This window comes from Emys orbicularis, chromosome 9 (genome assembly GCF_028017835.1).
Source record: "Emys orbicularis isolate rEmyOrb1 chromosome 9, rEmyOrb1.hap1, whole genome shotgun sequence".
Lineage (NCBI taxonomy): Eukaryota > Metazoa > Chordata > Testudines > Emydidae > Emys > Emys orbicularis.
Window position 1 is genome coordinate 83,313,968 of NC_088691.1, and position 24,407 is coordinate 83,338,374.

The 24,407-nt window shown below is 41.1% G+C and overlaps 1 protein-coding gene across 4 annotated transcripts; it reads left to right on the top strand.

Annotated features, from left to right (window-relative positions):
* The first annotated feature begins 1,984 nt into the window (after positions 1-1,984).
* LOC135883619 (lysosomal amino acid transporter 1 homolog) lies at positions 1,985-24,051 on the top strand. Of its 4 annotated transcripts, XM_065410835.1 has the most exons (11): positions 2,529-2,603; positions 5,620-5,747; positions 6,645-6,676; positions 7,240-7,588; positions 8,976-9,105; positions 11,197-11,287; positions 11,371-11,400; positions 13,270-13,394; positions 15,407-15,502; positions 17,057-17,242; positions 23,877-24,051. In XM_065410835.1, the coding sequence occupies exons 4-11, from the start codon at positions 7,404-7,406 to the stop codon at positions 23,976-23,978; spliced, it is 945 nt and encodes a 314-aa protein (XP_065266907.1). In that variant the 5' UTR covers positions 2,529-2,603; positions 5,620-5,747; positions 6,645-6,676; positions 7,240-7,403; the 3' UTR covers positions 23,979-24,051. The 4 variants fall into 4 exon arrangements, with proteins under 4 accessions (XP_065266906.1, XP_065266907.1, XP_065266905.1 ...); XM_065410834.1 differs by lacking the exons at positions 2,529-2,603; positions 6,645-6,676 and adding an exon at positions 1,985-2,056; XM_065410833.1 differs by lacking the exon at positions 6,645-6,676.
* The last annotated feature ends 356 nt before the right edge of the window (positions 24,052-24,407 follow it).

A 24,407-nucleotide genomic window follows, 5' to 3' on the forward strand; every position in this document is an offset into this window, starting at 1 on the left:
GCCTGTAACATGTAAAGTATATCAGACACCACTAAGTGTCAGCAATATAAAGTACAGGCTCTAAAGACATCAGAAATGTCACCACAGTATTCAGAGGGCATAGCAACCATGAAAAATCCCAGGACATTTTTATTTCTCTCGTTTAGTGGATTCACTGCTTGTGAAAGGTGTTAGACTGATAGCCTTGGAAACTGTAGCCCTCTGTTTATCCTCAGGGCAGAGAGAGTACAGCCCAGATCTGGAAAGACCACAGTCCAAGCTCATCCCTGGAGTAAATAGGTGCAACTTCCTCCTTATACCAAGCCTGATCATCCACCTCTAGGAATGAGAAAGTAGTTCAGTCCCCATTCCGATTCATTGCTTGGCCTTTCTACTGACACAGCCAGGAAGGGTGCCAATTAGTACCAATTGTGGTGATGGTGTTTGGCATAGACATCTGTTCTCTGGGAACTGAACTCAGATCATCAAACTATCAGATGTTACAAATTTAATTTTAGTATCCATTGCTAGTCAGAAACATGCAATGAACTGTTATTTATGTGTGACACTACTATTTACCAGATTAGGATAGATGGATGGTATGAAACCAATCTCTCTCTACTAGTTGAGCTGTAACAACTACTCCTTCAGCTCACTCGTCTGGGGGAAAACAACCTAATTCAACTTCATTTGCCACATTTTGAGGCCATAGGTGTAAGGTTATTTTATGGTATTTTTATGCAGCTATTGCAATACAACCAATAATTTGCATGAAGTATCCAGCATTTATGCCCTGATTTAATAAAGCATCCCTATTCAGAAAAGCATGTGCTTCAGTACTTTTCTTAATCAGAGCCTCAAACATTTGTAAAAATCACAGAGTAGTTTCCAGCTTCTCCAGTAAGGCAAAGCACTTGTTTCTAGACCTTTAGGTTCATGAGATGTTGGACCTTAAATCTGTCACTGGGCCAGGATTTCAAGTTATTTTTAAAAACTGGCAGCTGTTTGAACATGGCTTTGGAATAAGTCATAGTGGAGATGGATTAATGAGCAAAGTGCAAGTGAGGCAGTCAGTGGTGCATGATAAATGTGATTTATCACACGGCTTTGTAGTTTACCGCGTTGATATCACCACCATAAACAGTATGTGGTAAAAATATATATATTCCATCCAGCAGAGGGCAGTACTAGAAACCAAATCATTACAAGTTCATTTAGAAATTGTTCAGAATACGCTAAGCACCAAAAAAGTTAAAAATAATAATAAAAGGTATTCAGACCTTGGCAGTTGAAGGTGTCAGTCATAAGCCACTGAGTGGAAACCGTTAAGCACAAATCAGCTGGAGATGAAAATCCTTTCTCTTGTCCTCCCCAACTAACCAGTAAAAGGCTTATCTCCTATAGCCTAATGGTGTCCTATATGGAGATGAAATTACATAGTGTTCCACGTTACTGGTACAATTCTGTGTGCGGGTATGTTGACTCAGGGTGTGTACGGATACCTCTCTTGTGCGTGTATGCCACGTGTATATGGAATGTGTGTCTGTGGCAATTGGTATCTGTGTATTAGAGCCGCCCGAGGACTCTAGTAGTGTATGTGTATGTTGTCGCTACATGTGTATTATGAGTCCGTGCATGTATGTTTTCTATAGGTCTGTTTATGTTGGGTTACAATGTATGATGTCAGTCACAGTGGGTTGGTGTGTGTGTGACAGAGTTCATGGCTGTGTGCTGTGGGTGCATGCCAGTGCCTGAGCACAGCTGTGTGTGTGTGTGTATTGTCTGTATGCCAATTGTGTGTGTTGTGTGGTTCCCTCTGGGTGGGCATTGCGTCAGTGAGTGTCTGTGTTGTGTGCCGAGTCGGTGGTGCTGTGCGCTTGGCGTGTGACGGGCAGACACCCCCAGCTGCCTGCAGAGGGCGCCCTGGCTCCGCTCCGGCTGCCGAGCTCTCCGTTCCCCCCGCGCGGGGCTGGGCGTGGCCGGGGGAGCGGCCTCCGGGCCGGGCCGGCTGGCAGGACGCTGGGGAAGGCGCTGGACTGGGCCTGGCGCTTCAGCCGCGATGGGGCGACAGAGGCAGGTTAGCGCTCCCCTGCTGCGTGCGGAGGCGAGGGGCTGGAGGGAGGCCGGGGACAGGGACCCCGTTCTTCTGGGGCTCGACTGCAAGGAGCCGCGCAGGGCTTGCGCTGGGGACCCTCCCCGCCCGCGCTGGGCTGTGAGGTTACGGGGCCGGAGTCCCCGTGTAGGCAGTGGGGTCAGTTGGGGGCAACCCCAGGGATCCCCGTGTAGGCAGTGGGGTCAGTTGGGGGCAACCCCAGGGATCCCCGTGTAGGCAGTGGGGTCAGTTGGGGGCAACCCCAGGGATCCCTGTCTGCAGGGGGGTAGTGAGGGGCAGCCCCAGGGATCCCTGCCTGCAGGGGGGGGCAGCCCCAGGGATCCCTGCTCTTTATTGTGCTTTTGGGGTTCACTTCCTCCCCTCCCTCTTCACAGGGACTTTGTGCCCCCGGAAGGGACCTTCTGATGAGCTAGGTAACAGGCAAAGGCCCGTGAGCTTCAGCCTGGGACTGGGGCTTCTCCCTCCCTTTACCTGATGATTTCCTGCTAGGAAGCTGGGTAGCTATTGCCAGGTTGGTGCTTTGCTTTGCCCTCCTCTTGGATTTGTTTTCCCTCCCTCAAACAGCTCCACTTTGATCTTCCTTTGGCTCTGGCCATACATGACTGCCTATTACCTTTCTGTGGTGTAAATTCAGCTGATCACATTTACAGAGGGCACAGAATAAATATTGCAGGGAGGAGTAGCAAATGCACATGGGGGCAGAGCAAATTGAAGGAGAGTTCATGAACTAAATGTAAAGTTCTGGCCCTCCTCAGAGACAGGAAATAAAGAGAGCTCTGGTATGAAGTGTGTGTAACAAAATAACATCAGCATCCAGGTTAAAGTTAAATTATTTTCATTTGCTGGCTTTTAATACATCCTCATTACTTTTTCTTCTTCTGACCCAGTACTATAGTTGCCTCGGGGAAGTTATGGGCTCAGGATTATGAGAATGATATTGCCAAGATTGTTTCTGATTGGATCACAATACAAAAAAGTTTAATAACCACCTCTATACATTATTATGCCAGCTCCCCCAGTGGCACCTTTGAAGGATTCCTGTTCTTGGAAAGACTGTGAGAACCAGGGCAAGGGCCTCTGGGATGGATTTGGGCAGCTTGTGTTTGACCTACACCCAGCGTTCTCAGTCTTTCAATGTACCTGTGAGATGGCCATTTAGCCCACATGCTGCTACTACTCACCTTGCTCTTGGATGGCTTGTCCCTTTTCAAAAATTGACTTTATTTCTCCAGCTGAATTTTACCAGGATAAACTGGGAGCTCCATACTGAAAACAATTATTATTATTATATTTTTCCAAATGCGATACATACATATTTGATTGGTGAGCCTAAAGAGACAATCATCCATGCTGAGAGCATGCAACCAGTAAAAGGATTATTTAAAGAAACTAGGAACATGAAAGAGTTGTAGGAATAAAATAGGAGGATCAAGTGAATGAAATAAGTCGTAAGTCTTATCACGTAGACTAGTTCCACTGATTTTGTTGTGCAATATTTGTATTTATGTATTCCTAACTGATTTTTACCTTCCAAAGTCTCAAGCTGTCTTTAGTCAATATTATTATTTGAAACTGAGGGGGGACCACTTTCAAACCCATAAATTCATAGTCAGGCACCTGTAAGGGAGTCTCATTGCTTGGCATCCAAGAAGAGAGGCAATCAAAACTCAGTGGCCACTTGGGAAAGTTGCAGGAAGGCAAATTTTCACAAGGAGACACAGGAGGTTTATGGCAGATCTCCTGAGTCCTAATACAGCCACTTTACTAGAAGGCCAGCCTTCCTCTCCTCAATATAAACTTAGGGCTTGTCTACCTAGGGAAGTTTTCTGGGATAAGGTAGGGTGGGAATTTAAAGCACAATAGCTCTTCTGATCAATTTCCTCATGTAGACAAGCCCTTATTACAAGTCTTTCTGAGATCTGAGTACTGTGGTCTAAGTCATTCATTATGGTAGAAACAGAATGTAATTTAGAATATTTTTTCCAAGGACTGAATGGCAGTAACTACAGTAATGTACAGTAATCTTAAAAGAAAAGCCAGTAAAATCTCTAGAGGAAAAATTTTTTTTTACTCTCTTACAGAAATACAGTGTTGTGCACATAGAGTTGTGATGAAAGCAAAAGATTGATGCCTCCATACATTTTCTTTTCCTTTTATTATCACTGGTGACTCAGACAACACATTTTTCTCTTTCTGTTGTACCTATCTCCTTATCCTCTTGTCTCTCCTCAGGGAACGTAGTCAGTTTTGAGGAAGCTAATGAAAAAAAGTAAACTCATGAGCTTTAAGAAGTTGTTAGAAAAAGTTGAAAATTTCTGTCCAGAAGGGAAGAAAAGGTGTATTAGCGTCCTCAAGTGGACTAAACTGGTCTGAGCCCAGGAAATCTTGCAATATTCCACCATCATAATGGGTATGGGAGTTTGTTCATTACAGTGCATTTCCCAGTGCAACACTGAACTGAGTTAAAACAACCCCAAAAAGGAACAAAAGGACACTGACCCTGGCCTCGGAATAACATGATCCCAGCAGCAACAGAAGAATGTGGGTTTTAAGCCTTACCCAGATCTTTGTCATAGTGAGTAGGGCTGGGTGGATAACATACAGAGGTCCCCGCATCTAATAGAGCTGATGATTTTGTCATCATGACTTTTAGAGTTGCAAAACACTGTGCAAAATTACTCCAATAGCTGGAGCTTTAAGAGAAACAAACAATTACTGAAAGACTTACAACAAATTCACAGGAGTTGCCAGCACTGAAGTTAGGGTACCACGTAAATGTTAAGTAAAAATAATCCCTGAATAACCACATGCCTTAAATGTGTTGTGTGGCAAGAGGGCAAAGACAAAGATTTCATTCACCTGGGAAGTGTCTGTGACCCATGTAGTCTCCACCACCTTTTGAAGTGTTTGGTTTTCTGTAATGGCTGCAGTTTTGTTTATTTGTTGGGGGTGGGGTGGGGGGCACCATGGTGGAAGAGGACAGGTTAACGTACAGTGAAGTCAGGTGACTGTGTCCTTATTAGCTTGCTTATACTCAATACCCACATAGCTATTCAGCATTGGAACCATAGTTTTGAACAGTGTTTAATCAAACTGCTCATTTATCTAGACCATTCTACAGATCTGTGAAATAGGCATTGTGAGAAATGGAATCTGACTGCTAAATATTCAGATTATATGGGTGCCGTAGGTGCACAGATCATTGCTTGTTAACCAACCCTTACAAAATGTAAGAATCTATCACAAGAATAATACTTTCTGGATGATTGAAGATGCTTGCCCTTTGGCGTCATGCCTAACAATTGGTGTGGTCCATGACTTCAGTGGTGCAGGATCAAGCAAGTGTATCTAAAACATGCCTGTTTCCCCTGTAACCATCCACACACAGTTGTTAAACTTTAAAAGTGACTTGCAGAAATGGCTACAAAGATCAGTAACTTTAGCAATAAGTGCTGAACCATTCACTAGCCAGGCTAAATGGGGGATTCAGTACAATGTCAACATTTTTTTGTATATTTTTTTTATAGGTCCTGTGACATCAATTCCCCTACAAGGCTATCCAGCTTCATCTGCAATGTGATACCCCAGCCTGCACCACATTATGATGACACAGCTACCAGAGGTCTCATGGAAATATAGAACAGGCCCTGGAAGGGTAAAGATAATCCCAGTTTTATAATGTACAGCATTTACTCTATGCCCTCAACCTGTAAGATTTCAAAAGACATTGAACATAGCTTCTTGTATTATAAAAACAGCTTCAACCCAATCCCTTACAGACTGGCTACATAATCTAACATGGTTCTGTGTTACCTATAGTAGAAGAGTGTGCTCTCACACAGATATTAATCATTCCTGTTATGCACTTGGAAGTGTGTGTATAAAATATCTAGAAACCTGAAATGACTTTCATGAAATTCTGTCATTAACCTAAGAGTAAGATTTATCAGTGTGGTGCTGATGCATGTAATTCCCCTCCTGGCCCCATTCCCACATGTACAATATATGGATTTCATACCCTGTATCTGTGGTATCTTCATGCAGGCTTCACTCTGGAGTTGCTACTGACACCTCCAGAACACTCTTGGAAAGCTTGTTTTCTAGTTCATTCCATGATACTTGGTCAGTAGCATATTGAAAATAAACTTGTACTTCCTGAAAGCTCTTTGTTTTAATTTTACTCAGTGCTGAGGCATGCCTTATTTGTGTTTAGAAAAACTGAGGTTTCTTGAGCCTTTCAAGTAATAAATGTAACTTACCAGCTGAAGCAAACAACAACAAAAAAGTTTAAAATATTGGGTATTTTACTTGAAATACAGAAATATAAAACTTGCCAAACTTATAATAAAGGGAAAACAATTTTTAGAAATCCATTGAGAGTATGATGTTTTGTGGAGGACTTATTTGGAAAGTTACAAGAAATCAATATTTTGTTATTTAGACTCCAGACCAAGTTTAAACAGAATCCTATTCTTAATTATCTGACATCATGAACAAATTCTGTGGTAACAGATTTTTTTCTTTTATTTTTTTTAATGCATACACATATCAGAGAGCCAGAATATGAAGCCCTTATTTGCACTGGTAAGCAATACTTACATGAGCAGTTAAATTGAAGTCAATGCGGGTATTCATGTGAATGAGGGGTTCACAATCTGACCCATTATCATTAAAAAGAGTATTTGGTAGCCCATTATTTCATTGGGCTAATCTTACCCTAAGAGGCCTCAATTCAAAACCTGGCTTTGGTCTGAAGGGGAAGTGAGTTGCTTGATTAGTGTATAGTTTTTTCACATTACAGATATATTAAAGTTTGGTACCACTGCACAACTGTCAGTCTCTACCAAAGGTACTAGAATGCCACAGGTGACGTAAATTAGGATTATGCATTTGTACATTGTGTGGAGTAACCTGTACAGTATCTGCTTGTGTAATACCTGGTTCTGGACAGTGCCATTTGTCCTTTTTAATAAGCAGTAAATATAAGCAAGTGCATTATGGGTTAGAGTCTGTATTTGCAGTTTTATTCTGTTTGACTTTATGTTCCCAAACAATGTTTCTTGTGGCTAAATTACTGAAAACTTTGATTTGGTCTTTTAAATTGATATAGTCACACTGACTGTATTTTGTGTCATTGAATTTGGCAGGTCCATTTATAAGATTGGAAATATCTGCTATATCAAGTCATCCGTCTGGATGTGGAGGTCTTTTGAGAGAGAGGATATTCAGCATTGATAAACGGATTTGCGGATTTGCATGGGGTAAAAACAGAGGCAAAAATAAACTTCTGAAATTGAATCTCAGCACTTGAATGATGGCTCCTCAGCTGTATACACATGCTTTCAATATCTCTCCAGTAGAGAATAGGAGATTGTGTATAAATGGAACACCATGGATTTGGCATCTCTTGGAAGAATGTGTAGAAAATGCGTGGGAGTACTGGAGTGTTGTCATAGGACTGATTTCCATTGTCTGTTTTCTGTTTGCTGCACTACCGTAAGTTTAAAATCTTAAGCAGTCTTCAGATTCACACAAGTAATCTTGCCTGAAGCCTTTTTCAAAAGCTGCCTTTTTAAAGTTGATCTTGGATACATTTCTGTTTCCATCTGCAAAATAGCATATGCCAAAGTAGTATGATGTTCATGTTTAGAACAGTATTTGGTGGTTGGCAAAAGAGCTTGATGTACTTATTCTATTGTGCCAATCTGACACAAATCTCTGCCCCTGAGAGCAAATGAGAATAAGGCCCCATGACTACGTTAGCGAGCTTACAGCGGCACCGAGGCAGCTGCGCCACTTTAAGATCGTTCGTATAGCCACTCTGTGCCAATGGGAGAGAGCTCTCCCATCGATAAAATAGCTAACACCGCTCCTGGAGGTGGTTTTATGTCAGCAGGAGAAGCTCTCCTACCAACATAGCACTGTGCACACTACCACTTATGCCAGCCAAACATACGTCATTCAGGGGGGTGGGTTTTTTCCCCACACAGCTGAGGGACATAAGTTTGGCCGACAGAAGTGGTAATGTACATGGCCTATGTCACCCTCACCTCATCTCCCCTACACTTGAATGTGTGCACACACCTGCAGTCTTTAGTGGAGAGTGGACTAATATTTATTTAAACCACATGTTATGTCACACATACTATCCTGCTGCTCCTGGTCAATGGACACTGGGACCGAGAAAGGGTCAGAAACAGAGTGTCAGTCAGCATTTCTGCAGTGCAGTGTGAGGTGCTTATGCAGGCTGGGGATGGCAGGAGTTGAGTAGATGAAAATGTCTCAACTAAATGGAATCGAGTCCAAATAAAAAAAATCTGTTCGCATAGGGAGAATATTAGTTACTGAACTAGTAAAGGGTGTCTGGAAATCATGAAGAATAAAACCATTTTTGAGCCTTTGAGCCTCTGAAATATTATTTGAAAGGCATCTTTACATTAAAACTGTGACGTTGGTGAGAATTGCATTAATCTGCCTAATAGACTCTCAAACCCTCTCTCATAGAAGCTTTGTGTATCCCTAGCCATTTTATTGCTAAATGTGAATGTTTTTCTAGTTTCAGCATTACTAAAGATGGTTACTACAGCACTATACATCAAACACTAATAGCTTAGTTCTGCTGTCCAACAGATGGTGTGTTTCACTCCATGCCATGGAAAAATAGAACACGCAAGCAAGCAGTATTGGGGACAGGGTTGAGCATTTTGTTTCTAGGCTTAAGAGAACCAGAAATAGTGAGCTGGACTTATTTTTTTCAAAATACTAGTTTAGTCACTTAGTCCCTCTACAGGAAATTCCTCATGACTGGGCTTTTTTAAAGTAAAATGTATTTAAAGAATTCAAACATTTCATGTTTGCATCTCTTGTGATTTTTTTTTCATAGTCAAATTTATGTTGCTTATCAGAATGGAAAAGTGGACCAAGCACTCTCTCTGGGCTTTTTGCTGTGTTGGATTGGTGGGGACCTTACAAATTTCATAGGCTGTTATTTAACAAATCAACTGCCAATTCAGGTAATCAGCTTTTCTACATGATGATTTATCATTTTGAAAATTTATCTTTTTTGCTGTTGCAGAGAGAAACAGATACTAGAAAAGGAAATTATCACCCTTTTATAAGTTTGTATTGTGTGGCTTTGTTAGCACAGTAGGAGTGATTCTGTATCACCAGCTAGTTCCCTTTATACTGTTACTTGTATTGCATAAACCATTTCACACAATTAAGCATTTAAGTAGACTAAATGGGCTTTATTTGATAAAAGTTCAGTGGGAATTTTTCAGTTTACTTTCAAAGTAAGTTTCCCTAATAAGTCGGGTTGGGAGTGAGTGGAGTCAATTAACTTTTTGTAGTCTAACAACAAAATCAAATTGTTCTAGAATAATAGAAATGTAGGACTGGAAGGGACCTTGAGAGGTTATCTAGTCCATCCCCCAACCCAGGCAGGACCAACTATACCTAGATCTTCCCTGACAGATCTTTGTCTAACTGGTACTTAAAAACCTCGATGAGAATTTCACAACCTCCCTTGGTTACCTATTCCAGTCCCTACAGTTAGAAAACATTTCCTAATATCTAACCTAAATCTCCCTTGCTGCAGATTAAGCCAATTATTTCTTTTCGTAGCTTCGGAGGACATGGAGAATAATTGATCACAGTCCTCTTTATAACAGCTCTTAACATATTTGAAGACTTACCAGGTCCCCCACAGACTTCTTTTCGCAAGATTAAACATATCCAGTGTTTTTTAACCTTTCCTTATAGGTCAGACTCTTTGAACATTTTTGTTGCTCTCTTCTGAATTGTCTTCAGTTTGTCCACATCTTTCCTAAAGTGTGGATCCCAAAACTGGACACAGTACTCCAGCTGAGACTTCAGCAGTGTGGAGAAGAGCAGAAAATTTACCTCCTATGTCATACATACAACACTTCTGTTAATACACCCCAGAATATTAGGTTTTTCACAACTGCCTCACACTGTTGGCTCACATTCAGTTGTGATCCACTATAACCCAAGATCCTTTTCTGCAGTACTACTGCCTAACCAGTTGATCCCCATTTTGTATTTGTGCATTTGAATTTTCTGTCCTAAGTGAAGTACTTTGCGCTTGGCTTTATTAAATTGCATCTTGTTGGTTTCAGACCAGTTCTCCAAGTTAGAATCATAGAACTGGAAGGGTCCTCGAGAGGTCATCTAGTCCTGTCCCCTGCACTCAAGGCAGGACTAAGTATTATCTAGACCATCCCTGAGAGGTGTTTGTCCAACCTGCTCTTAAACATACCCAATGATGGAGATTCCACTGATATCCTTTTAAATTGAAGCTCTTACCCCTTTTCCTTGGCCAGTTGTCTATTAGTAAAGGAAAGGAACTAGGTCAAATAATGGGTTTATCCGTGAATAACTTGAAACGGGTACTTATTGCAGGAATAGGAAGATTTCTCTGTGAAAAATACCAATGATACTTTAGCTGGATCTGCAACCTTCACCGATTTACCTTCCCCTCTTGCTTTAAAAAAAGTATGCTTCATAACCTGGAAGGCTGTCACAGGCCATAAGGGAGACCAGGACTGGGTGGAGTCTAATTCCAGTTTATAACACAGTTCTGCAGCTGTCAGCCAGAAGATCCCTGTTCAGGCAGCATTACTCATTCTATCTCCCCAGCTGGGAAATAGCAGGAAAGAAAGCCACACCCTTTTAGTATGGGGGAGGCCGTGAGCGTGCACACTGCCTTCCTAAGTGAACTTCTGGTTTCCCGGGTGGGGCAGAGACACATCTCTGGGCAAGGGAAGGGATTCAATACCTAGCCCAGATAGGGATTGTGCCACATTCCTTTAAAATTTGTTTAAACCTTTGCAGTTGAAGCAGTAGTTGGACTGCATAGCTCAAGCTCTATGCTGCCTCAGGTCTAAAGACCAGGAATTTGTCTTACTGCAAATATATACTACAGTACACTGCAGCAATCTAACTTGGTTTGTATCCTAAACAGCTTTTTTGCAAAATTTTGGTGCTTATCATCTCTGTGTTCTCTACATCATGTAAATCATTTCCAAAAATACTGTCCTGTTTTGTTGAATGTATAAGAAGGTGCATCTTATGATTTCTTTTAGCTCGTCACTGCCATCTTTTATGTTAACATGGACATAATTGTGATCTCACAGTTTGCCTACTATAAGCTCAAGAATCAGAAGACGACAAAATGTAAGATTTTCAACAGTTAATTCATTTACCACAATATGAAGTGGAATACTTTGGTCCTTGATATACTTTTCTTGAACTTTTAGGTATGAGTTTTCAGAGGGGTCTAAATGGAGGTGAGCACCCAAATCCCAGTTAAAGTGTTCTTAGGCCCCTGTGAAAATCCCATTCTTCCTCCTTAGGGCATGACTTACAATTTTTGAAGGGTAATTTATATTTGTCCCCAAATTCAACTAGTCTATTCAGAATTTTTACATATTCCTAGTTGGCAAAATACTGTAATAGCTGTGAGTATTTTCTATGTAAGACTGTCACTTTATATAGGTGTTTAAAAAAAAATGCAATAAATATTGTGGAATCTAGTTGCTTGCTTTAGCTTATTTCTTAGTTTTACTATTTACTTTCAGCTATCTAAGCATATGTAAAAAGAAGATTGAAAGCTTGTATTTCTTTCCATTAGGCTCTGTTCAATTAGTTTCCCTGATTTTGATCAAAGTTGGACTTTTTATTTTGTATTTGCTAACGGCATAAAATATCTTGACATTTTCATGTGTTCTGTATCTGTAACTATACATAGTGAAAAAGACCTAATGGAAAAGGAATGAAATTACTTGAATTGCTTCATAAAATCCTGCCAATAATTATAGTGTTTAATCTTGGAAAATTTTCAGTCTTCCATTTATATTGCAATAGCAGTCAAAGTTCTGTTCGAATTGTAAAAGTTCAGGAAGAACAGCATACCAGACCATATCAGTAGTAACATTTTAAAGTCAAAATGTAAATATTAAAACTAAAGATCTAAGAAAGGTAATAAAAACAGAGTTACAACTTAGACGTGCCCAGCTGAATAAAGAACCAAGGGCAACAGATATGGAACTGCTCTTAAATCCATGCAATATCTAACCACATCAAGATTAAGATTACATGGTGTGTCCTTAGCTCTGATTTTTCTTGTTTTTATTTCATAACCTTAAAAAAAAAAAAAAAAAAAGAGAAATTCACAGTTCCGGCTGCTGTGCCCCTTTTCACTCATAAGTGCCCCTTAGACACTCATGCCTAACTAGAAGGTGAAGGATAGTTTGGAGGTTAAGGTGGTGGTGTGCGACTCCAGAGATCTGGATTCAGTTCCCAGCTCTACCTCAGACTCTTGTGTGACCTTGGGCAAGTCGTTTAGGGCCAGATATTTAAAGGTATTTAGCTGGTGCTGCGCTCAATATTGCAGTCTAATTGATTTATGAGACTGGATTCATTTTCAAAAGGGATTTAAGATCTTAGATCCCATTGACAGTCAGTCAATGGGAGTGCAGCAGCAGCTAAATATCTTTAAATATCTGGGCCTTAGTCTTTGTGCTTCAGATCCCCATCTGTTAAATGGCAATAGTAATATGTCCTTTGTCTTGGCTGTTTAGACTGCAAACTCATAGGGCAGGGACTTTCTCTTACTTTATATCAGTACAGCTTCTAGCATAGTGGAGTGCTGATTTCATCTGGAGCCTGTAGGCACTACTGTATTATAATACAGGAGGTACCTTATCTACTGAATTATTTATCATATTTTCTGCTGTTTTGAAATCCTTTGTAGGTGACTATAGCCCCAATCCAGCAAGTCACATAAGCGCATGCTTAACTTTAAGCATGAGTAGTCCCATTGACGTAAGTGGGACCATTCATATGCTTAGTTAATCATGTACTTAAGTGCTTTGCTGGATGGGCCTGTATTAACAGCAAAGCCTTTGGGACAAAAATGGAATGAAATTTACATTCCAAATGTCTTTGTATTTGGGGTGTTTAGTCAATACTTGTGGAAAGAGAGTGTTCTGTTCTGTTGTATTTAGCATTGTACTAGCTAAACCTGAACGTATTAGTAGGAGCTAGTTTAAAAAGTGGACTGAATGTGAAACTTATCTTCACGTGTAGATGTTGCAAATAGCAATGTTACTAGCCAACAAGTCATTTATCAGCTGACTTACTGTATTTTATTGTAGGCAGCATAAACCTGAAGAATTTCTGTGTAACCTGGGTCTTGATGTGTATAACATTGTGTGTAATTTTACCCAGTCAGCTACTGCTACGAAACCAAGACCAGAGTACTGTGCTGGAAGCTAGCAAGGTAGTTTGTTTTTTAGTTAACCTCCCCCCTACACAAAAAGACTATAAATAAAATTTTGATAAGGATTGTGGATATGCTTCTTAGGAATTTGTATGATGATCCTAATTGCTTTAGAAATTGTGTGCGCGGTATTATGGGTATTTGTTTGAAGGATACATGCCAAACCCCCACCCCAAAAATATAGAAGTTGCCTAAAAACAGCTGTGGAGATGTCTTGCAGTTCAGTCTTCCTGACTTGATATTTGACATCAGGCTGTATTTCCAGCTGGTATTATTAAAATGCAGCCCATTAAGCATTACACAGCTTTCCAGTTTGTATAAGTGGAAATTCTGAAATGATTATAATTATTTGTAATTAACATGTTTAGCTACATATACTAATTAACTGATTTTTTTGGTAGTCATTTAAGGCAGTAGTAAAAATCACTATTGTTTTCTTTTAAACTTGTGTCCTGAAAATATTAATTGAGACATTAAAATCTGTCACAGTGAATTGAGTTCTTTTTTCTCCTAAAGAAATCTTGAGTACACTCATGCAAGCTTTCAGTTCGCATTGTACTGGGATTTCATAGTTTGTACCTAAAGAAATCTTTCTCCATCTTCTGAAAGAAGGCAGGCTCTTTTTCTTGCCCTGAATCTCCCCTCTCCCCAACCTGTTTAGATTTTCCTTCAAAAGAGTGAGGACCATAATCTCACAGTTCTCCCAATCTGAGAATATTTCTTAATGCCATTCCTAGATCTAGACTACTGCTGCATTATTTCAATTATTGTACCTGCCTACTGAGGAAAAAGATGTACATGAAGTAATGACTTAGTGCAAACAAATGGAGCATAGTTCATGTAATGCAATATCCCTTCTCCTGAGTAGGGGCAGGAGTTTGAGAAGATATTGTCCCTCTTTTGAATTTTGCAAGCTATGAATTTATGCTTTTTAAGATGCACTTTATCTTGCTAATGGAGATATATTAGGACGCACAACTCTGTAGTAAATTAGAGTGACAGATGAATGCACCTTCTCATCATTGATACTAGCTAACATAGGCACTCATTTGGAGACTGGAAACCCAGGTTTACCCTCTGATGTGGGAAGGGATAGCTCAGTGGTTTGAGCATTGGCTTGCTAAACCCAGGGTTGTGAGTTCAGTCCTTGAGGGGGCCATTTAGGGATCTGGGGCAAAAATCTGTCAGGGACAGGTACTTGGTCCTGCTGTGAAGGGAGGGGACTGGACTCGATGACCTTTCAAGGTCCCTTCTAGTTCTATGAGATAGGTATATCTCCATATAATAATAATAAAAAATGTATCTACTGTTGCCTAATACGAGAGTTGAGGGGTACATAGATGCTGGAACTAGGGGTGCTGCCTGTGGCTTGATGTGGTTTCCATTATATACATGGTTTACAGTTTGGTTAAATGTCTCTCAGCACACACACACACACCATAAAAATTGTTCCAGCACCCCTAGAGGGGTATATTCCATCATTTTGCCAATCTTCATAATAGTGCTGGTTTATTACCTATACAGTAATCCAAACTACATTGCTCAGCAGGGAAGCCTCTTATTTTCAAAATGTAGTAGAGTGGGGAAACTAACATGATTCCTGTTGAACACAGTAGAAAATTAATTAAGTTTCCTGCTGTCTTGCCACACTGTGCTTAACTTTTCACTGGCCATTGCTGTAGTTCTTAATTTTGACTTTAATCACCAAATCTAGCATAGATGCATTTTGCATTAATATTTAGCATTTAAATCCCAACTGTTGCATGTCACTAGCTTTGATTCTGATGTGCACCACTCTGAGATAAAGATCAAACTCTTTCTAGCAGTCACCTCTTTGGCCATTTACAGCAGCATTGAACTGCTTTGAAGGGAGTTCTGGTCCAGTCCTTTTCCAGAAAACCAGTGGCCATAATGCAGGCCTTGAGAGGAAGTTAAGCTGTAAGTTAAAACCTCTTGAAATGCTAAAAGGCATTTTTAACCAAAATCTTTTTGTGCTTTTGTTGGTTTTTCAGAACACTCTTGGTATGATCGAAATGTCAGGCTTCATTTGTGGCTATGTATCTTGCATGTTTTACTTGGGATCTAGATTTCCCCAGCTGTATAAAAACGTAAGTATATTTTTGAGAGAGTTCACTTAAATTGTATAGTGCTTCCTGTTGCTTGATGCACTGGAATCTTCCTCTCACTGAACACAAACTTCCATTTCCATTTGAAATCTGAACTTTGCATTTGGGACTATCTGAAAGGGGAAGAGGCAAGGAAGGAAAACTGTTTTCCCCCAAAAAGAGAGAGGTGCAGATTCCAGAAAGATGCACAGCTTTCAGAGAGGACAAGAGAAGTAGATCTGAATTTATAAGGTTGGGGCAGAGGCATGCATTGCACATGAAAAACAAATATGCAGTTTATAGCTCTAGATTGCCAAGTGTTCTCTACTAAATAAGTAAGTAAACAATGTAGAGAGTTTTATAGAGTACAATGAGTTTAAAACATAATCGACTGTGACTTCAAAGATCTCATTATTGATTTCATAATCTTCCTACTGTCAATGAACAAGGCTGCAATTCTTTCACAGAGGTCGCAGAAGTCACGGATTCCGTGACTTTCCATGACCTCCGTGACTTCCGCAGGGGCTGGTGCGTCTGACTTCAGGGCCACCCGAACAGCTGGCCCCAGGGCCAGCTGCTCAGGCAGCCCACAGCCAGCAGCACCGGCCACTGCTGGAGTGACCCATGCCCAGCTGCTCCGGCGGTCCCCAGGGCCAGCCGCTGCTCGGGAGGCCATGGGCCAGCTGGCTCTGGGAACCGCCTGAGCAGTGGCTGGTCCCGCAGACCGCCTGAGCAGCAGTCCTGGGGCTGCCCTGGGAACTGCCCGAGCAGCAGCAGTCCCCCAGGCGGCCGGAGCAGCGGTCCCAGGGCGGCATCCAGAGAGCAGTCCCTGGCAGCAGCGGCTGGGGGGCAGTCAACCCCCAACACTAGAGCAGGTCCCCCTCTCCCCAGCAGGGCTCCCCCAGAGCAATGGGGCCCCAGAAGTAGAGATTTAGTCAGGGGTATTTTTGGTAAAAGTCATGGACAGGTCACAGGCCGTGGATTTTTATTTATTGCCCATGACCTGTCCATGACTTTTTACCAAAAATACCCCTGACTTAATCTTAGCCTTATCAATGAGTGAAAGATTTTATATATGCAGAGAACGACAGGCATTGGAATGCATTTTGATCTTACATTGAAAAAGACTTGGCACAGTGAACTGCAGTTTATTTCCAGTCCAGCAGGCCTCTCTGAACTAAGCTATTACAGCATTTTCAAAATGCTCCACTGGAGAAAGTGAAGGAGTAACAGATTTCTGAAGAAATGAACAGTAACATTGTATAATGCGCTAGAGTCCCATTCTGCTCTGCAGCTGCAGGAGTTAACGTGCATTATTCCCCAGAACTATGCACATTACTACTGATTTAGATTATTCTGGTGCAGAAAGTAATAGATCTAATGGAGGCAGAAGCATTAGAAACATAGGTAAATGTTTTCTAGCTGGAAAAGAATACGTGTTTGAATTTTGGGGGGCATGTTAAAAAGTAAAATAACTGGAAAATATCCATAACTGGTCACTGTAATATATGTGCCAACTTTTATTTTCCTATCCCTTTTTTTTATATTTATTTGTAGTTCCAAAGAAGATCCACGGAAGGCACATCTTACCTGCTGTTTGCATTAGCCATGATGGGAAACTGTACTTATGGACTGAGCCTTGTTTTAAAGATGCCTGCAGCTGAATCTCTCAGAAACCTCTACTTTTTACACCATCTTCCATGGCTCATTGGGAGCTTTGGAGTTCTGTTTCTAGATATTTTTGTATCCTTTTCCAGTTAGAGCAAGAGTTTCTCAAATGTGTGTTTGTAAATATTGGATAATTTGAGATTGAATTGGTATTTTATATGGTTTTTATTCTGCATCTAAACTGATTGTGAAACAACATCTTTTAAAAAATGATTTGCCCAGTTTTATAAGATGGCCAGTAAATCTGAATAAGGTATCCAAATTAAAGCTACATTGGATAGCTTTACTTTTTGTAATCAATACACAGTGGACCAAATTTTCAGATTTAGGCGTGAGCAATGGCCCTCCCATTTGTGCATGGCTAATGTGTGTTTAATACCTGAGAAACGCACAAAAATTATTTCCAAGTGCACAAGGCAGATTATAACTGAAACTGGCCCATTTTTAAAGGTATCTTAAATCAGCTTATTGCCAGACTCATCTAGAGGTAAAGGACAAACATGAAGCATATTAAGATATTTTTGAAAACATAATATGTAGTGAACATACACTGCAGTTGCCCATAAAACTAAGTGCATCGCCAGGGGCACAAACATATGCACCCATGCATTTAAGTGTATCTTAAAGTCAGTTACTATGCTTGAAGAATCATGCACAATAGCACATATTACAACATGGGTTAGCGTGCCAGGCTGCTGTAACAGACAGAGCTTGGTCTTAAATGAACTCTCTTAATTGGGATTTGTATTGTGTGTGTTTCCAGCGTGCTAGTTATTGCTATATATGTGCACTCATTCTAGGAAGATAATTGTTCTTACTGATTGCAAATTGTTGAACAGTATTGAGCCTTTGTTTCATAAGTCTAGTGAATGGTAACATATTTGTTGGTCTTACCACTCATCATCTGTATAACTATCTACCCCATTATCCTTGCCAGTTAAAATTCCATGTTTTGTCTATAAAGCCAGTCAAAGAACCAGCAGTACCTTGATATACATAAGGAGGGAGAATACAGCAAGTTGTAGGAAAACCAGCCCATTTTATATTGAATTTGGGCTCCTATTTAGTAGCCTTATGAATTTAAGTGCAACACATCCAAGGAGGAGCCTTGGGGCAGGTCTGCACTACAGCCCTGATCGATGCTCTGAGATCGATCCACCCGTGCTCGATTTAGCTGGTCTAGTGAAGACCCGCCAAATCAACAGCAGATCGCTCTCCAGTTGATCCCTGTACTCTACCCCCAACGAGAAGAGTAAGATAAGTCTCCCGTCGACCCCCCACGATGTAGACCCTGCGGTAACTCAACCTAAGGTATGTTGACTCCAGCTACGTTGTTCACACAACGCACAGTCAACCTGTGGAACTCCTTGCCAGAGGATGTTGTGAAGGCCAAGACCATAACAGGGTTAAAAAAAGAACTAGGTAAATTCATGGAGGATAGATCCATCAATGGCTATTAGCCAGGATGGGCAGGAATGGTGTCCCTAGCCTCTGTTTGGCAGAAGCTGGGAATGAGTGACAGGGAATGGATCACTTGATGGTTACCTGTTCATTCTCTGTGGGGCACCTGGTACTGGCCACTGTCAGAAGACAGGATACTGGGCTAGATGGACCTTTGGTCTGACCCAGTAGGGCCATTCTTACGTTCTTACGTAGGTCGACTTACTGCAGTAGTATAGACGTAGCCTTGGTTTTGTCACAGCAGAATAGTTTCATGTGAACTAACCTCTTCCATTACTGTACTGCTTTAAGCAACTGCACACAGTAGAACTGTAGTATGAGTTTTGTTACACCAAGGCCCTCCCTGCTTAATATTAGATGAAAGCTTCTGTGGATTATTGGCTACTACTGAGATCCCAACAATTGAGTCAATAAATACAGAATTCCAAACCATCTAATTGTATGGAACTCAGAGCCTGGATTTTCCAGTTTTCATTTCACTAAGCATTAGCATTTAAAGGAGGTATTCCTGACCTGTCTGGATTGAGAACTTCAAGTCAGTAGCTCAAACTAACAAGAGGAAGAGGGATACAATATTTAAAGTGTAAAGTTGGGATAGAGTGAAAAGAAGTCTGAGAATCAGCTTAAAGCATGTAAACAGTTCAACTGTTAAAACTTCAGATTGACTAACTCACTTCTTCACTCAGGATAGCCAACCCTGCTCTGTGCATCCAAAGACATGAAGTTCTAGTAAAAGGTCCTTCACTATGTGAACACAGAACTTCACTACAGTGGTAATACACTACTGAGGATAACTGCCTGTTTTGAAATTAAAAGGTGTAGTTTTATTACTGATGACATATTTCTCTAGCATGAGCAGACTGTTACATTTCATGGCTCTTTGCCCTGGTTTGGACATACAAGGCTTTCGTTCCCTAAACAAAGCCCTGAAATTTTTGGCCTTAGCTGGAAACATAAAATTGCCTATACTTACAAAAAGGAAAATCAGAATTTGATGCTGATTACCATGACAGTACACTACTTGCATATTTGTACGTGCCCTTCCATCATGTATTCCTAAGAGGAACTCTGATATTGGCCACAAACTGCCCAGAATCGCAATGCTTGTGTGCACATGACATTCATTTCTCAGTTTTGACTTGATTAGAGTCTGAATCCAATCCTACTAGTAGTCCTCCAGTTCAAATTATATTGAAAACACATGCTTCCAGCCTGGCTTGGGGAATTTGAAGAAACTTTGTAATCAAGAGAAAAGGAGAAACAAAAGCAGACCTCCTGCCTTGAGACGTCCTCAAGATATGGAAATAAGTGCTTTCCAAAGAGAGCTTCATTCTGTTTGTTGCAGAAAATCCTAGCAAACTCACACACCACATTAGACAGTCATGAGTAAATCAGAAAGAGGTAAGCAGGATCTTTCTTGATTGTTGGGAACAGAGGGAGTTGGAATAAAAAGCTCCCAATCTTCAGAGGAGAAGAGGTGTCTCAGTTGTGTAAAATCACTGCCTTTGAGTGATTAACTTTCTTTTCTGGTAGTTAATTTCTGAGCACATCCACAGTTATATTAGATGGGATACAAAGCAGCATGTAGCTAGGACAAAACCAACCTCTAACTGACTGGGTTAGGATTATGCTTCCCCTGTCAGCCAGTTACTCCATAACTGTCTGCTATAGAATTTTTGCACATATGTCTGTTGTAGTGGCAGCTGAAGTTAGCCAAGAGACTAGTCCCTAGACTGAAATGGCTGGGGGAGGGCATTCTCAGTAGATTAACTGGGATTCTGGAACTTTCTTCCCAGTGGTCCAGGTTTGTTTCCTATTTAGGGACATTGGAAGAATCATGACTCTTCACTGGCTTTTGGTTGAGGTACAGGGTTGGGTTGGAATAAGAGTTTGGCTGAATGTGCAGTTACTTTAGCTTCATCATAAAGTACTATAAAACGCCAAATATTAGAGTAGTTAATGCCCAGCTCTGCCCTCAAACACATGGATGCAGCTTTAACTGATTTCCCTGGAGATTTAGTTCAGTGGGAGATCTACCCATGTAGCTGATGGACAGAATTGGGCCATTAGGTTTCCATCTTGAAACCTCCCAACCAGCCCCTTTTTATGTCTTTATCTGTAAATTGAATCCCCAAAACAATGCCTTGTGCCTAGATTAGACAGACCCTAGTACAGAGATTCCCCCCCCCCCCCCATCTCTGTTTTATTTGCCATGCAGTACTTTAGGTCCGGCCTTTGTCAGCAAACTACATTGAAATGCTGCATAGTTATTTGCAGATTACATTGTTACTAGAGGGCCAAAAATAAGTATAGTCAGCCAGAGCTAAGCAACAATAGCCAGAGTCTTATCAGTCCTGCCTCTTGTGATTTGCAGGGCAACCGTTTGGAATTCATTATATACTTTTACAAAACCTCATTGTGTTGTAATTCAATTACATCATGCAGAGAATCTAAGCCTGACCTGGCAATTCAGCAAGGGCAGTTTCCCAACTGAGCATACAACTTTCTCCTCTCTCAGCATCTGTTTTTCTCAGGATGGTTTCATATATCACGTATTGCACATTAATATCTTTATATACTTAGAAAACAAATTTTTGACCCATTAGTTCACAGTGACTGTCCAAGACTTGGTTCTGTCAATTTAGTATGGCTATGAGCCAGCCAAGCTGTCTGCATGCTCAGGCCTTCATTTTCATTGAGAAAGTTATGGACATGAACAGTAAGCATGCTTCCATATGCAAGAGCTTTAGCGGTCTTTAATTTTATTCCTTAAATCCCCAAATAAGTGTATCTAGTAATAAAAATATGTGCTGGAAATATTGATCTGAAATTATACATTGCAAGTTATTTGGAATTGGTTCCTTCCCATACTCTTCATCTCATTAAATAAAACAGGCCACTAGGCAGTTAATGGTCATGGGCTAAGTATGATAGTCTGTGCTGGCATGCAGGAGATCCACACTTGTCCCAACTCCCAGATCTATGGCCTGATTTCAGTGGAGTAACTCCTTATTCACACTGGTGGAAGGACTCAGTCCCACAAGAGCTCTTAATGCTTCATCAGGAGATGAAAGCACTCAGCACCCTCAGAAGGTGCTCAGTCTCTTGCAGGATGAGGTCCTATCAAAATCCAGGTCTCTTGGTTTCCTGACCTACAGAAGCCAGAAGTGCTATGCAGCTAACTTGCTCAGCTCTAATCAGGGAGAGTCCCATGTTAATACAGCAGTGAATAAGAGTGCTTATCTACTGTCTGAAGGAAATCCTGACTAGTCTTTAGCTGGAAGGGACTTCAGAGGTGGGGTATTGTAAAGCTTTGGGAAAGCAGGGTGATTCGTGGGGCTGTGCCTAGGATGTAGAGAATTGCTTCCCTACCCACCTGCACCTTCCAGCAAGCTTCTATGGCAATAACATTTTTTGAAATAGCAGCATGCCTTAGCGTCAAACGTCTCACTGCTATGGTCTACTAGTCAAGTTATTTTAACATGTTTAAAGTGTTCCCAGGAGAGATCTGATGTGCCAGGTTTCCTCCCAGAGCAACTCTATTTCATTTGTAAAATGGGATTTGAAGTATAGTGGTAGTATGACCGTCTTACCTAAAGCTGTGTGAATAAGGGCATGCATTGTACTGTGTGCGTGAAGATACCTGGTAAACAGATACCCCCTTGTATCCATTTCCTAGACCTTTAAGCCTTTCATGCAGGTCCCTATGACTGAAAGTTCCTTCCTGACCCCATCCACTTCACCTCCTCCTCCAAAACCCCTTCAAGGTTGGATATAAACACTAATGGTAGTTTGGTCTAATACAGTGATTTTCAACCTGTGGTTCGCAGACCCCTAGGTGTGTCCACAGACTAAGATTTCCAAAGGGGTCCACACTTCCATTTGAAATTTTTTAGAGGTCCTCAAATGAAAAAAGGTTGAAAACCACTGGTCTAGTAGATTAGACACTTGTCTGGGAGTTGGCCTTGGATTCTATTCCTAGCTCTGCCCTGACCTGCCAAGTCACCTACAGCAAGTCACCTCTCAGTGCCTGTGTGGGTTTCTCCTCCCACCTTCTGTCTTGTTTATTTGGCCTAGAAACTATTTTGGGGCAGGGGCCATCTCTTACTGAGCATGTGTTTAGTGCCTAGCACAGTGGGACCCTGATCTCCCCGTTGGAGCCTTGATGCACTGCTGTTATACAAATAAATGAAACTAAATATGCATTGTTTAATTGAACCTCTAGCAAAAAGTGACTGGAAAAACCGGGTTCTCTCCTCATGGTTCTCCCCTTTACCATGCTAAGAAAGGAATGTTTTAAAGTGAGCAAATTTGTATATACCGGGTTAGAGTCTGTGCTGCACCTCCAGGAGGCACAGCACAGAACGTGCGGCTTAGAGGGAGGGGGGCAAAGGTATCTTTAAGCTGTCTCTGTGCCTCCAGATTCTGGGTGTGGCTGGGGATCAGAGTAGCCCCTACAGGCCCCCAAGGGCTGCTCTCATTTATGGTAGGCTCCCTTCATCTGCTTATGGGCTGCTTTGCAGCCCCAAACAGGCCAAGTGCAAAGCACTGTGGCCACTCTCCGTAATGCCTCTGAAATGCTCTCTATGGTTCCATCCCCAGCATAGCCCTCTGCCTGGGGTTACGGGAGGAGGGAGTACAGTGTAGGGCAATGTCAGTCATACACTGCTCCTGTGCTGGAGCTTTCACCTGGGGGTCATTGTGGCTTCTTTACATTCCTGCAAGTCACCGGTGACATATATAGCGGCCAGAATGAGCGCCAGGATCCAGCCCAATATGTATTAATTTGATCATCATAACTGAGGAGATCTGAATTTAATGTATTCTGTCACTTGGAGTTAAAAAAAAAATTCTGAATACGGCCAACAAGATAGTAATCTTAAATTCCCAGAACACCACACTGGTAAAACTGACTAACTCATTGCTGTAAGATATAATTGAGAACAAGTGAAGCAGAATTTGAAGAAGGATTACACACATATGGTTTAGAAATAGGGATATTAACCCTCATGCATCAGAGTATAAACTAGCCATTAACTAGCTAGGAAGAAACATTATAGGCATAGTAATCTTCTGCAGAGAGTTATTCCTTCATCTGAAGAATCAAAGTGATCACTGTCCGAGACTGGTTGGTGGACTAGATGGATGGCTGGTTTTCATCCGGTCTGGCAATTTTTTTGTTCCTAAAAGAGCAGAAAATGCCATCTTTATATCTCATGTTGTTCATTTCCTTACCCAAAATATCCAGATGACGGCACAATTTATTATGTATCGCAAGCAGAACAAGAGAAGACCCAGTTTAGTGGCATTGGAAGTGGAACCCTTACTTGTGAACGAAGAGGATTCATAACATTTCTGTCTCTATATACTATTATTTTTTTTCAATAAAGTTTACATTTGGAGAACTTGAAGTTTTTTCACAGAGTAAAGATTAAAATTGCATAGGGACCAAGCTAATTGTCAGTGGTTTGTTCTTTGTAATAGTGTGAAGATACTACAAAAGAAAATATTATTTAATGTCTACTGTACTGTAAGTGCTAAGATGGCACATGTAATCAACACATTTTCTTCTGAATTACCCCATTTTAGTCTTTTGTCTCCTGCAATGTGTTGTGTTCTACAGTGAGGAATGCTCTAGAAATACCTAGAATATATGATCTCATGGTATATTCCATATTGTAAAGTAACTCAGAAGAGTGCTGGATAATACTATTGTAATTCAATGCAGATATTTCTCAACCTAGCAAGCTGTTGCGGCAAAATGTAGTATAACTAAACT

Coding starts and splice junctions, on each gene's coding strand:
- LOC135883619 (XM_065410834.1), top strand. CDS start 7,404: ATGATGGCTCCTCAGCTGTATACACATGCTTTCAATATCTCTCCAGTA. Junction 13,395..15,406: donor CTGTGCTGGAAGCTAGCAAG/GTAGTTTGTTTT, acceptor TTGGTTTTTCAG/AACACTCTTGGTATGATCGA. Junction 17,243..23,876: donor TTCTGTTTCTAGATATTTTT/GTATCCTTTTCC, acceptor CAAAATATCCAG/ATGACGGCACAATTTATTAT.